The 15617-nt window shown below is 36.3% G+C and overlaps 1 protein-coding gene across 5 annotated transcripts in view; it reads left to right on the top strand.

The window, feature by feature from the left end:
• SLC38A4 (solute carrier family 38 member 4) overlaps window positions 1-15561 on the top strand; it is a 67808-nt gene extending 52247 nt beyond the window's left edge. For all 5 annotated transcript variants that reach the window (XM_006126473.5, XM_075930566.2, XM_075930559.2 and 2 more), the window contains 10 exons: window positions 604-685; window positions 789-871; window positions 984-1042; window positions 1453-1731; window positions 1853-1932; window positions 2711-2811; window positions 3440-3564; window positions 6144-6288; window positions 7591-7688; window positions 12476-15561. In XM_006126473.5, coding sequence (XP_006126535.2) covers window positions 604-685; window positions 789-871; window positions 984-1042; window positions 1453-1731; window positions 1853-1932; window positions 2711-2811; window positions 3440-3564; window positions 6144-6288; window positions 7591-7688; window positions 12476-12577 — 1154 coding nt within the window. In that variant the 3' untranslated portion in view covers window positions 12578-15561. The remainder of the gene's footprint in view (window positions 1-603; window positions 686-788; window positions 872-983; window positions 1043-1452; window positions 1732-1852; window positions 1933-2710; window positions 2812-3439; window positions 3565-6143; window positions 6289-7590; window positions 7689-12475) is intronic.
• Window positions 15562-15617: the final 56 nt, after the last annotated feature.

Genomic DNA, 15617 nt, shown 5'->3' with positions numbered 1-15617 from the left:
TATACTTAGTTGATGAGAGAGGAATGTAACCCAGGAAAAACAAAGGTTAGGTAGGTTGATAGTTTGGAAAGAGAGTGGTCAGAAGTTGAGGCACCCACATTTATTATAAGGTGGAGAGTTGTGAGGAAAATAGTCCATCAGAACACCAGGATTTACAATAGTAAAGCAAAGAGACAGGACAAGAATGCATATTTCAGCATAATATCAACTTGAGCACACTGTTAATTAAATAATAACTGTATTGTATTCTAAGACTGAAAGCTGGTTTTAATTCAGAACATGGCTTTTACCTTATTAATAGGGAGCACTGTCAAGTTATCATCTGTTTATTCACACTGCCGACTCTGGTACGTAAAATGGTGATTTTTGAACCAAAATACAGAACTGTCTAGTTCTGAAAACTGGACTCTGTACTTCATTTCATCTACATGTTCATATAGTTAAGCAAGTTTGACTAAAATCAGTGTATATATTGCATTTTCAAAATATTATATAGTACTGCATGTGGTATCTCTTATTTTTTTAAAGAATGATAGCAGTAAAGATTCTGCATTGGAACTATAGTATTCTATTTTACTTAGCTGATGGGTTTGTTTTTTTCAGCAATGTCAAGCTACCTCTTTATTATTAAATATGAACTTCCTGAAGTAATCCGAGCATTTCTGAATCTTGAAGAGAATTCTGGGTATGTTTGTTTTGCACAATCTATGACTTCATTGGAAAAAAAATTATAGTTAACAATGACAGAAAGAATTAATGTGAGGTTGACTTGGTTTTTCTCTCTTTAGAGAATGGTACCTGAATGGTAACTACCTCGTTATATTTGTGTCAATTGGAATTATACTTCCACTTTCCCTTCTAAAAAATTTAGGTAAAACTATTTCCTTACTTAAAATATATTATTTTGTTTCTTATCTTGATTAGTGATCTGAATGTATGTGTGGTTTAACTGCATGTGGTTCTTTTTTATTCTTTCTTTGAAGGTTACCTTGGTTATACAAGTGGATTTTCACTTACCTGCATGGCTTTCTTTCTCACCGTGGTATGTAACTATATGAAATATATCACCAGCTCTAGCCAGAAGTAGGAAATGCAGAATCTTTAAATAATTCAGAAACTTCAGATGTCTTCCCTGTACTTTTTAAGCATTTAAAGCCCAGCCTGATCAAGATCCTATTGTGCTAGGCAATTTATATGGCATTACCAATCCCAAAGAGTTTACAGTCTAAAAAGCAAAACATAACAAGGAGATGAGACAAAAAAACCAAGATGAGAGCAGAGAAACATAACTAATAGGATATGCTCAATTCCTAGACAAGCAGGGGCAGTGATCATAACTTGGCACCTTAAATATTAAGTTTTCAGTCACTAATGTTTTCAATCAATGGTGTAATTACAAGCCACCTTTTCAAAGGTATAATCTCATGTTGACATTTTCTTTTCTTACTGTAGGTAATTTACAAGAAATCCCAAATACCTTGCCCTCTCCCTATACTGGATAATAGTGTTGGAAACTGGACCTACATCAATAACTCAGTTCCAATGCACTTAGTGATGTTACCAAATGAGTCTGTCAATTCTAGAGTGAATTTCATGATGGACAATACACTTGGACATACCACAGGGTTTGAGGAGGCAAAAGATACCCTCCACACAAGTGGAGTGGAATATGAAGCCCACAGTGACAGTGATGACAAGTGCCGACCCAAATATTTTGTGTTTAACTCACAGGTAAGGGAGATTCCACAGAATCTGTCTATAGCCATTAACACTTCAAGTAAACTGCTGCCCAATACAATAAACTCATATGATTCAGTTGTTAATATTCATACTAAACACCTTTATTTTTCAGACTGCCTATACAATACCCATCCTGGCATTTGCATTTGTATGCCACCCTGAGGTGCTACCAATATACAGTGAACTTAAAGAGTAAGGCTCTTAACTTTACTTTTAAAAACAATTGTCACACGCTTCTTTAGTTAAACTAGTAGCAATTATCTGGTCACTTTATAGGTGTCCTGCTTTAATCAGTAATGTACAAATTCATGCACTGGTGGTTTGTGGCATTCCATAATAAGCAGCTATTGGTGATAAAGCATACATCAGGATTACTGACTCAGGATAACCTTGGTCTGTATTTACCTTAAGAGACAGTAAATCTTGGTATTCCTAGAAATGAAGCAACATTTTATGAATCACCAGAAATACTGGAAACATTTCTATTTTGGTCATGAATTCAAGTGTTACAGAAAACCAAAAATATCTTGATGAATGAGACTCCAGTCCTGGATCCCTATCTGTCACATGTACATCTCCTGGAGTACCACTGACTTTAGGTGGGTGAGAAGGCTTCCCTGTGGGATCTGGCTACAGGAATAATGCCTCCTCCTGAAGTTGACATGATATAAATATGTAAATAGTTATAATACATTTAATTTTACACTATCAAGTTAGCAATTGAATAAAAAACCGTAATGTGTACAGATCATTCTGAGCAGTTCTGTACAATGATACTGAGATTTGAAAGGGCTTTAAAACTCACTTGAGTTGTTATAACATTGATTTAGGTTTAGTTGCTTTGAGTTCACTTACTAGTTACAATGTTAGCAGAATACAGCTTAGACTCTTTGTAATAGCTCACTAGACAATATGTACAAATATAGAATTTATAAACTATTTACTCTGTTATTCTTCCATTCCTACCCAGCCGGTCACGAAAGAAGATGCAGAATGTTTCAAACATCTCCATTGCTGGAATGCTGATCATGTATCTGCTTGCTGCTCTCTTTGGTTATCTTACCTTCTATGGTGAGTCAGTGAGTCAAAGCCATATTCTCGGTAGAAGTTTCTCTCTTCTTTTAAGAGATTATCAATACCTGCAGGTGAGAATGAACACCTGTGTGTGTCAGGATTGCATGCATTGTGTGAACCAGATACTGTAGATGTCACACCTTCCACATGGCTAATGGAAGCCAAACTGACAGTACTCTAATGCTCAGCAAGTTTTTACAATACCCTGGAGTACTTCTCTTTGTAACTTAGCCACTGCTACACCACTGTTGCAGCTTCCCCTTTCGTGATAATGCATGCAATACACTCTACTGTAGAGAAGACCATAGGAAAGGACTACCTGTATAACTTAATCTGTAGTCTGCAAATTATTGCTGCTGCTGCCTATATAGCACATTTTGTAAAATCATTTGAGCTCCTTAGATGAAATGCATTATATAACTCCTGAATGTTGTTACCATCAACATTTCCACTATGGAGGGACTGATATTCAGGAAAACTGCATTTTTTGCATCTAATAAGTTGCATGTGTCTGACCACAACTGCAGGGACATGGCATCTTTCGTCTTGCTAAGTTACACAATCTTAGTTTTGAAGCAAAGCTTGTGCCCAAATGAGCTTAGCCTGTTTTCGTTTTCTTTTGTAGGAGAAGTTGAAGATGAATTACTTCATACTTACACCAAAGTGTACACCTTCGATACCCTTCTTCTGATGGTTCGCCTGGCAGTGCTTGTGGCTGTCACCTTGACTGTTCCCATAGTCCTTTTTCCTGTAAGTGAAAACAGATTCTGGAGATGAAATCTGAGCAGTCTGTACATGTGGACTGTAATTCTCTATTTTTACATTAATTTTGTCATACTTTAACATTTAAGAGAACTAAACCCTGAGATAAATAAAGTGAGCACTGTACACTTTGTATTCTGTGTTGTAATTGAAATCAATATATTTGGAACTGTAGAAAAATATCCAAAAATATTGACAGTAAACATACATTATTATACTGTTATTAACAGTGAGATTATAACTGTAATTAAACAGGGGTAATTTTTAGTCAAGTTAATTTGTTTTAAGTTAATTACTTGATTTAACTGTAATTAATTGACAGACCTACTTTTTATTCTCATATATGAAATAGTGGATGTACTGTCTTCTGGGATGTCAATCCAACTAGGCATAGAGAACCAAGTCCAACATAGTTATTGTCTGACAGAGCTCAGACAAAGTGCATCACACGCTCTAGCAGTTCCTGTGCTACTGAGTGATTCTATCATCAGTTCTGGATTTCTCAGGATACTGCTTCATGATAGCCATACAGGAATACTGCATTATAACAAGGTTACATTTTGGCCTGGTCTAGACCAGGCAGGCCGGCTTAAGATACACAACTCCAGCTATACAAAATGTGTTGCTGCAGTCAGCTCACCTTAAGCCGAGCCTTGGCGGTGTCCACACTGCAGAGGCCAATGGAAGCAAACACGCCCATTGGCTTCCCTTACTCCTCGCAAAAGGAGGAGGAGTAGACACCAACGGGAGCTGCCCTCAGCATTCAAATTGTGGGTTTATACTAGTCCTGGTAAATCAAATGCCAAAAGATCAACCTCGAGCGCGTAGATCTTCCGCTAAGTATAGATGTGCCCTTTGAGTCTTAAGTCCTGAACGTGTATTGTTTACAGACATGCTGATGTGTATTTAAAAGCAGTGATAACTGCTCAAGTAATGTAATATATGCCTTAGAAATATCTTTGAGGGTTTGTGGTGTAACCCCAATATAAAACACACACGAAGTTATCAACTCAGCTTGCTTTGATTGAGTCCTCACACTGTGGTGTCAATATTGCTGTTGTTTTCACAGTTAAACTGTTAACATGATGATCATTTTGCAACTGACACTAGGCTAAAAGGAAACACGGTTTTGATTCCTACATAAAAAAATCCACATCTGCTAGATTTTTCATTTCACATTTTGGCATTTTATGTGATTATTCTAATACCATTCCCCTTAAACATTAAATCAAAGTTCTAGCAATTAGATACCATGGTCAAAAGTGCTCTATTAAGGTAACTCCAAAGAAGCAGTGCCAGATATTCTAAATCCAATAATTCTATCTGGCCAGTCAACCTAGCCAGCTCAGCATTACTGAAGGATTACTTCAGATGAGCAGTGTAGAATGAACCATGAAATTTACTCCAACAATTAGTTTTTCCTCTACATTATTAATTTGGGAAACAATATTTGTAACTTTAATTATGTGAAGCATTCAGCATTTTTATTCTTTTACAAAACATCATACTTCACATATTACAATTTTTAAATTTATCTTTGTATGGTATTAATCATCAATGAAACTTAAATACAGCTTTAATTTCAAATGGAACCACATGCCAGGTATAACAAGCTGGAAACAGTACATAACTGAGTAGAGAGAAAAGCCTGGCACATGAACTGGGATAAATTAGCATGAGGGACTGGCCTAGAATTTTAAAAGTGTTCAATATTAAGTTCAAAATCATTTATTTTAAACTCATTTATCTCTTCACAACACATAGACCTGAAGATCTAAAATGCAGATCCCTCAACATTTTAAAAATATTTTTAAAATAAAGACTCCCAAGTTTGACAGAAATTCATACTCCTATTGAATTACCCTATAGAATCAACTCTCTGTTATTTTAAAAGATGGGAATGATTTGGAGCATATGTTTTTTAAACGTATATAAACATATACTGTTCTACTTCCACCCTGAGGATCTCTTTACTGGTTCACAATATTGCAGTGTAACACTATCTGCTGTTGCCAAATGGATTTACTGTTGACCTTTTACCTACTTATCTCTGCTATGCAAAAGCCAAAGAAGTATGTTAAAATCTATAATTAAGTTACAGTGAACAAAGAGAATCCACTCTCTACACATCTTATAAATGCAATTTTGAATATTATAATAATCAGATCTATTTATTTTTTATTTTGTTATATATTTTAAAAGGGAAATAATATTACAGCTTGATCTTGCTACCACTGAAGTAAAGTTCCCACAAACTGGTCTAAAATAACTCATTTGATTATATTTCATACACACATGTATACATTTTTGCTCTGTTAATTAGTATTTGTTAGGTGTTCTTTATATTTTTCTGATACCAGCACCTTTCAGTGGAAGAGATTTATACTGTATATATTTGAGCTTCTACAATAAATTGTGAACCCAGGGCTCAAAACTACATCAGGGCAGTAAATTAAAAGAAAATGAATTAAAATATGCTTCTTTGTTTAAAATTTCTCACTGGAAAACTAGCACAGATCTTAAAAAAACAAATCCATTATCTTCTGCTTTTATTTTTCCTGTTGCAGATCCGCTCATCCATCACCACATTGTTGTTTCCCAAAAGGCCATTCAGCTGGATAAGGCATTTCCTGATCGCAGCAGTACTTCTTGCATTTAATAACACACTTGTAATTTTTGTGCCTGCTATTAAAGACATCTTTGGATTCATTGGTAGGTTTCATGAATACTTTCAGTTTATTATGTTAATCTGTAGCTAAAGAGAATGCCTTACATTCAGATGATGGAAGTGAATTTTGTCTCATTTACAATGCAGTAGCTTCAGTGCACTTACTACTACCTTTTGTACTAGAAGGGTTAAAAGAAAAAAAGAAACTGAAAATGACTCATCCAAGCTAAATGGTACCAGATTTTAGCTGGCAGCCAGTGTAAGTCATAGAGAATAAAAAATGTCAACAAGTTTCATTTCAAATTTGAGAGTTAAGAAATTCCACCCTCTATAGAACTGGCCAAGAAGTATTGAATTTCCAATTTTGGATTTAAAAAATTCAGGAAAAAGTTATCTCCCCCATCCACCACCCTCTCCCACACACACACACGCACTCTTACTGTCACTTGTTTTCTATAAGTTTGAATGTGTTGGCTAAGGAGTCAGGAGATCCAAATACTTCTGGAGAAAGTTTCTCTCTGCTTTTATAGTACTGGTCTCCTTTTCATTTTTATGTGTTTTAAATGGTCTGCAAATTTGCTCCCAGGAGGGTCTTGGTCACTCAGGAGAATTGCCAATATAGTCTGTAGTCTCTGTTTTGTTTTATTATATTATAGATTAGAAAATTTTCTCCTCTGAATGACTCTTATTATTCAATGAAAATGAATAAGTTAAAGCATAGTAAGTTAAACCACAGTGGGGAGAACCTTGCCAGTGATTAAAAGAACAGTTTTCCTGTCCAGAGTTTGGGATCTATTACTCACTGAATTAATCTGTGTTGAACTGACTATTAGATGGAATTCACAGCACATTGCCTTTACTGTAACATTTTTAACGGATTATGACCTTCTTTTAATTTGCAGTGGCATAAATATGTAGACTTTGGGAAATACCACACAACTGCTTTATTGTTGATAATGCTGTGAGGATAAAAAGAGTTTCTTTTAGTTGTTCTAAAAATCAGAGGAGGAAAACATGACAGTCAACAAATGACTGGCCTCTCTCTGATATGCCGCTCGTTTTTTCAATCAGGTAGTTATAGGAAAAAACAGATGATGCCTCCCAAAGAAATAACAATACTGTTATATCCTGCCCTTTGCCCTCAACGGGGATCCTTTTTTTTAGTCTGAAAGACAAAAATGTAAGAAAGTTATGACTAATTGAAAACAGGGTGTTATAATAAAAACCCTTGCACAATCGGAACTATAGCTGAACCAGTAGCTAGCATTCCAGGTATATTTTCTTTTCTGTAAAATACTGTACCTATTTACATATTAATCAGAACTCAATTATGGTTTCTGTTCCAGGTGCATCCGCTGCCACAATGTTGATTTTCATTCTTCCTGCTGCCTTTTATCTACGGCTTGTCAAGAAAGAACCTTTGAGGTCACCACAGAAGATTGGGGTGAGCGAAATAAGGGGATTTACAAAAGGAGGGGGTTTTGTTTTCTTTTGCTAAAATTAGCTGTTGATTCACATTGATTGTTACAGTTATGAGTCCAATTCTGCAGACCTTATGCTTGTGAATTGTACAATTGGCTTCATTAGAATTAATAACTTGTATAAGATCTGTGGGATTTTCCCCTATATTATGAGCTGCAACATTGGCTCTTGCACAAGGGATGGAGTTGACTGGTACATGGCTCTAGAGTCCCTCAAAAGAGCAATGGAATCCTTTTGTCTTTAACAAATTGTGTTCACATTAGTGCTGTTGAGAAATGCTGGGTTTGTTAAATCAGATTAAGAAAAATCCAGTTTGAAAATTCTTGTGTACACAAGATACAATTCATTGTAGCTAGACTTGGAAGGATTAGATTTTTACCTTATAAATGCCAGTAAACATCAGTTTCACCACACACACATATAAACCACTCTCCATAAAAATATAAAAAAACTCCATAAAAATAATTGAAATTTACAGATAGGCAAAATCAGAAAAATGACACCTAAGAATGTATTAGCATTTGATTTAAGGATATGTGCACTGTGTATTTGACTATTTGTATTTTAATGGTTATAAAGCTGTAACTTTTTTACTCTGATGTCTGTCATCATTAAGAAACTGTTGTCTAACATGGCATGATTCTCCCGTAATTTCCCCCAACTGTGAACATTTAATTGGATTAAAATCAAATAATGCTTAAAAATAAACCAATATTATTTGTCAAAACTATAAAAAATAATTCTGCTAAGCCTAATTATAACACTCTAAATCCCCATTTATTGCAAACTCTGGGGTCCTCTTTCAAAGTGAACTGACTACAGTGAGAATTAAATTAGTTCAGTCCATTGTTCATGTGCACACAAAGCTTCTGTCCCACACTGCTTTCTGGATGACTCTTGCTGAGCTGTCTGTTTGCCTCTGTGCCTTCATCTGCACTGATATCAAGTTGATTGCATGTCCCCCCCTCCCGGCTCCAGTCCTATTTATGTTAAAGTTGTATGTGTCTATGCACAGCATATTGGAAGTTACTTTTGTAAATGGGTACAGGAACCCATTGTCCATTAAAAGGACAATCATTTTCTAAAGGGCTAAATAGCAATGTGTGGTTGAATTAACATCTGTTTTAAACGACATGCAAAAGGCATTTACTCTTTTAAAAACTGTATTGGGGTCGGGATTTGCCCTTTTGATGCTAGGCAGGCCTACATCAGCATTGCTACAAGATTACTCCAGCCTTACCACGTCTTAGAAAGCCGCTTGGAGCTGTGGTGAGCTGAGACTCCACATCTGTTTGCCATCTGGAGAGAAACATTAGTTGGTGTGGCAAGCTATTGTGACTAGCCACCAGAATAGAGATCTTTTTGTGGACACTGCTAAGCAGATGTCCACAAGGAGTCACTACTAGGGATGCTGACCAGTGCAGAATAAAGAGAAAACAGGTCAGGAGAATGTACAAAAGATATTAATAAAGAATGAAATCCTAGCCCTTCAAAGTCAGCTGCAAAATTCCCATTGACTTCAATAGGGCTGAGATATCACCCTTAAGTTTGGGCCTTCTTGGGGGGGGGGGGGAGGGAATGTTTATTCTTATCAGCTACATCTACACTGGAAGGTTTTTGCACAAAAACAGCCATTTTATACAAAAAACTGCGGCGTGTCCACACCTCAAATGTGCTTTTGCACAAGTAAATCAGCAGTAAAATGGCAGAACAGAAGGCTTTTGCCGGTGTAGGTAAACCTCCTTCTACGAGGCATAACTCCCTTCTGCGCTACAGCTTTTGTGCAAAAAGGCAAGTGTAGATGCTCCAGAGGAAAAAGTGTAGACGCTCCTATGGGAAAAAGCATTGGTGCTCTGATGGCCATTCTGTAAATGGCCATCAGAGTTTTCTTGCGCACGAGAGTCCATGCAGTGTGGACACTCTCTTGCACAAAAGCACATCACTTTTGCAATGCGCTTTGAGGTGTGGACATGCTATTGTGCAAGAAGGTTTTGTGCAAAAACTCTTGCGCAAAAGGCTTCTTGTGCAAGAGGCCAGCAATGTAGAAATAGCCATCATCGCAACTTGGCTTTTAACTCAGGTTCACAATTCCAGGTTTCCTTACATGCTTTTTATCTTGAGTTTCAAATCCAAGTTAAAAGCCAAGTTGCTTTGTCATCTCTGCTATTTTAACCCAAGTTAAGAGGATCTTTTTTTCCAGTTTTTGTATACCCTGTATTATTTTAAAAATAGAGGGCTCTTATATTGCTCCCAATCTGGGCATAGTGCTGAAGGCAATGTGTAGCTCACAGAGTTACCCATATTGCAATGCAAATACCTGTAACATAGTTACCGAAGAAGTAATCTTTGGCTGCTTGAATCTTGGATTCGGGAGGGCTGTGTGTAGTGGTGAGTGCTGAGAGCCATTGAACCATACTGTAAATCTTATTGATCCGAGAAAACACTTCAAGCCAGGAGATGTGGCAGCACCTGTGGGCTGGGATGGAACTAACAATTATAAATGAAATTATTTTAGTTTGGCTTTCGAAGAGCATCATAAAATTAAAAGAGAACAAGATTTGTCACTGCAGCATCTGCTCCAGAGTGGCCAATAATTAAGCACACACACTTGAGTAGATAATAATCTGTATATGCATGAGTCTGTGTCTGTCTTTTATACTATCAATGTAACCAGAAGGAGGATTGGTAGGACAATACAAGGGACCCTGTACCAGTGCTACTTGTGCTAAAACTGTATCTATCTATGTATGGCACAGTGGAAGTTACTGTTGTAACTGGTACAGTCACCCATTTGAGAAACATTAAATGGACAATCATTTTGTAAAGGGCTAAATAGCAATGTGTAGCTGAATTAACTTCTGTTTTAAACCACATGCAAAAGGCATTTACTCATTTCAAAGCAGTCCCTATTTAATTCCTAGACATAACACTCAACTGCCACATACTTTAGAATCGTGGTGTCCAACCTGTTATAGCGAACTAGCCACACTCAACCGGTCAAATAGCCACATGTGGCTAGTGACTAGCGTATTAGACACCACAGCTTTAGAACAAATGGCTGTCTGAGGCTATGTCTACACTGCAGAGTTTTTGTGCAAAAACTTGCGAAGCGTCCACACCTCAAACACATTTTTGCACAAGAAAATTTACAGTGAATTGACAGAACAGAGGGATTTTTGCAGTATAGGTATTCCTTCTTCTATGAGGAATAATTCCTTTTTATGCAAGGGCTCTTGTGCAAAAAGGTGTGTGTGGATGGGCAGCAGAGGTTTTTTTGCGCAAAAACAGCCTATCGAAACAAGCACAGATGCCCTGGTGGCCATTCTGTTAATGGCAATCAGAGCTTTCTTGCGAGAGAGCGTCCATGCAGCATGGACGCTCTCTTGCACAAAAGTGCATCGCTTTTCCGATGCACTTTTGCAGTGTGGAAGCGCTCTTGCACAAGACGTTTTTGTGGAAGATCTCTTCTGCAAAAAGCTTCTTGTGCAAGAAGCCTGCAGTGTAGACATAACCTCAGTGTATTAGGAGTCAGCAATGTATTAGGAAAGAGATTGCACATTGAAGTTAACAAGGACACTGTATCACTGATTAATAGAGATCCTGGCTGAGGTAGATGAGTAAACATTTAGGAGACATATCATATATCCACAGCATGCATGTATATTATGCTAGGCTCTAGCCAATGATATCAATGTCTTCTTTTCCTGAACACTAACATCTATAATTTATTTAAACAAATATCTTTTGGGAAAGCATAGACTGAAAATGAATCAGAAAAGATTTTGATTAAATATATACATAAATATAATTGTTTGAAATATTTAACATGGAAAAAGTGTTATGTATACATATTACAAAAATAAAAAGAATAAACTTTTCAATAACTACATTACTACTTATTATATATTTTTGCAAATTTTTTAAGCAAAGTTGGTGTCTATTTCCTGCTGTTTCTCTCTGTGTCTGAAACACTCAGAATTTATTATCATCCACAGAGATTAAATACAATATTAATTTTTGTGCCACAAGTTGAAATGTCCAAAGATCGTGCTAATTAAAGGTCCCGATTCAGAATTTAAAAATGTAAGTCCCATTTAAGTCATTGGGATTTAATCACATAATTAAATTTAAACATGTGCTTAAGTGATATCCTGAATAGGGACAGAGTGAAACACATTCATAAGTGCTTTTCTGAATCAAGGCATAAGGACTTAATAACAGAAGCTTTTTCTATCAGATCACATGTGGCCATTTGTAAAGATCAAACAAAACCAGAAAATAAATAAATCATATTAGTATTCATATTAATGAAACAAGTAAATACTATAACGTAGCTGTTTGGAGCCCATTCTGCAAAGCCTTGCTCACATATGGTGACATTCATCTCTGTGTAGAAGGCCTTGCGAACTGGGTTCATGCTGGTCCTCTGCACAAGAGTAACTCTCACCCAAATAGACTCAAGATCATCTCATCTGAAGAAGTAGATTATGCCCACGAAAACTCATGATACTATGTATATATTTTTGTTAGTCTCTAAGGTGCAACAGGACTACTCATTTTTTTTAAAAAGTTGTTTTTAAAGTTACAGACTAACACAGCTACTACCCCTTGAAGACTTTTTCATCCAGATAAATGGTTCACTGAGGGATTACCAAACTGCTTTGCAGATCCAGGTTCCTAGTGATTCCAGTAGAATTATTCTGTGATCAACATTTTCTATATTAATATAGGCTTTTTCCCCAATTACAGGCTCTGATATTTCTCATTGTTGGCATAATTTTTATGATCGGAAGTATGAGTCTAATTGCACTGGACTGGATTTACAACTCTTCAAGTTCCAAACATCACTAACCTGTTCAGCAGTGAAAGTATGTCTCAGAGAAGAAATGCTTGGATACCATGCTCCAAAAGACGCTTGACACGTAGATGGGAGTGTTATTCCTAGCTAATAATTGCAAGATTCCAAAGACTGTGACTAGTAATGCCACTAGAATCTTATGGAATACTAAATAATCCTTCTTACAAGGGATAGTTATTTATGCATTAAAAACCTGTGTAGAACATTTCTAGACAGGTTGTGTGTTGTGATTTTTTTCCCCCAAAAGCACAATAAGGGTAACTGTGCGCATAGGTTTCAAAATAGATTTTTCCTCATTATTTTGATAACTACGGCTCCTAGAACATTGCAAAACAATGCAGTGTCCAAAAATTAGCTAGTGCCTTTTTATAACTGAAATACATGGACATAGCTGAAAGCAGGGCAAAATGTGAGAGAATGGGCAGGCGCTATCTAAGTGGTCTGAAATCTAAGTAGCCATCTTTCGAGTCAGGAAGAGGACAGTGTTGACCAACCGTGTTGAATGTTAAGTTTGTTGTTACCTGTACTATTGGTCACTAGGTATGTTAGAGCTGTTAAACTTTCATTAAAATAAAGCAAGAAAACATGCCAATATTGGCCCCAGTCTTACAATCAGATGTGAGTGAATGGACTCATGCACAGATGTGACTGCCCTATGAGACAGGGTTCACCTGCCTGGATTCAGTTGCAGGATTGGAGCCTGTATTTCAATAAGACTTCTACATAATTATTGTTCTGTTATCACACATACCTGTTCTGGGAGCAGCTGGTGGTTCTGGTGTGGGGGTTTGGGTTTTGTTTTTTTTTTAATCTTGTAAACATGTGTGACCTTAGGTCACTGAACAAGTTGTATTCTGTCTATAAGCTTGTCTTCCATTTTAACTCAGAGATTTAAGGAGACCACAAGGCATGTGAAAGCACACCACCCAGTATTGTTTGATACATTTTTATTTGATGTGTTCAGTGCAGGAAACTGTGATTTACTATCTATCTATCTATCTATCTATATTTATGTATATATTCTTTTTTCTCTAGCTATCAGAATGTTAATGTATAGTACATTATTTTTGATTTTTTTATATGTGTAGTTTGTTTTTATAGCCACAAACTTTATACTATTTTGAAGAAAACAGATTGGGTTGTTGGGTCTGTAAAAAGTTTGTTTTTATGTATTAGTGTTTGACAAATACCTGTGACAAGCCCAACCTGTTACCTGTGTAACAAGACATTTTGATGTTTACAACAATGTCATCTTATAAAATACTGCAAGAGTACAGGACCCTCTTTTCCTAAGAATTGTCAATATATTGTATACAATTCTGTATTTTTGCCCTAGATTACAAAACTAGGTAGTTTCTACCGTTAATACAATTTAGCTTGCATATGTATGTATTAGCATTAAGCCAACATGTACAGTTAAGCTATATAATTCAATACACAGGGAAATATATTAGTTCAAGAGCAACTTTATTCTAGGCAGTTGTATTACATGGGTGGTTAGTTAGCACTCACTATCCTAAGGGCTCTGGCAATTTAGTTTATGACATTTGGGGTTATTTCTTATCTAATTTAGACCATGCACTCTCTCCATTTTTACTAGTGCAAATCAAAAGTCAGTGGAATCAGATTAGATCTACACAAAGTGTCACTGTGTCCTGGTCTACACTAGGACCTTAGTCTGAAATTAGCCCCCCAAGGTCAATTTTCTAAGCAATGCGTCCACACTACCAAGTCTGTTATTCTGGAATAAAGGTCCTTGGAGTTTGAACTCTGTCGTCCTGCTTTTCATGAGGGATAATGCTATTCTCAAATTTGTAAGTCCAAAATAACATCAGCGTGGACACTCCGGTGCCACTAATTTGAACTAATTGGCCTCTAGGAGAACTCCCACAGCTCCCCAGAGTGCTTTCTGGGGCTCTGAGTCTGAGGCAGGCTCCATTAATGTAGATGCGCTAACTCAGACTACAATCAATTCTTCCCCATGGTGAGGCCATGGAACTTCGAATTTGTAAAATCAGGTGCCCAGAAATTGAACTTAGTACATTCGAAATAATTGCCTATTTAGACATGGCATAAGTGGAGACTCAGGTCCGCTAAGTTCAATGGGGTTACCAAAGTTAGGGTTCAATTCAGCCAGTTGTTTAAATTTGAAAAATAAAAACTATGGAGTATTAGGCCATGTATTAAAGCCATGCAGAGTTATGGTTTGTCTGACTAACCTATTAAATTTGATATAGAATTGACTGTGTTTTTACACACTCAATTGAGTTATATCTTTCAGTATCCTGTTTTATTCTTATATAAAAGTACTGTAACCTTAATATCCTGGAGCACATTTCTATGTATGGATTCACTATTAAGAAAAGACTGCAATATTATTTCGGTTAGGGTCTTTAAAGGGATTAATACGAGCAAGGCAATGCATTACACTGATATAGAACATATCTTTAACATCAGTGTCTGATGCTGTAAACCTTTCACACGCACAAAATTCCCATTGACACCAGATGTATGTATGCAGGGTTCAATTACAATTGTATTTTTGTTTTAGAGAGACTGCTAATCTAGGATTTGGACATGCATTCAGCTAAGTAATAATTATTTAATCTAACTCTAATTGTAGTAAAGATATGACCAGAAAAAACTAATGGGAAACAGTTTTTAGTGCATTACAGTATTTGCTTTCGCGTGAAAAATAAGTGGTTAACTTGATCCTGCCATATCTGTGTTCAGAAACAATTTTCAACTGTGTTATAAAAATGTCAACATTAAATATATGGCATATTTCCCATTTTAGACAGAGTTAATTGCCACACATATTGTGGGATAGGCATAGTGTTATATACTAATTTATTTAGCACGTCTTGGGGACGGCTGAAGCTGAATTTTCTTGTTCATTTTGTAATATTTAGGCCTTGGGAGGTTTTTTATTACAAAAATGTATACTGATGCATAATAAATTATCTTTTCAAAAAGACTGCTGGTATTTTTTAAGTTGGTATGATCTGGTTTGTTTTTTGTAAATTGAAGCAA

This window comes from Pelodiscus sinensis, chromosome 1 (assembly GCF_052426305.1).
Source record: "Pelodiscus sinensis isolate ZL-2025 chromosome 1, ASM5242630v1, whole genome shotgun sequence".
Taxonomy (NCBI): Eukaryota; Metazoa; Chordata; order Testudines; family Trionychidae; genus Pelodiscus; species Pelodiscus sinensis.
Note: the sequence above shows the minus strand (reverse complement) of the source record. Positions and strands in the feature narration are given on the sequence as shown.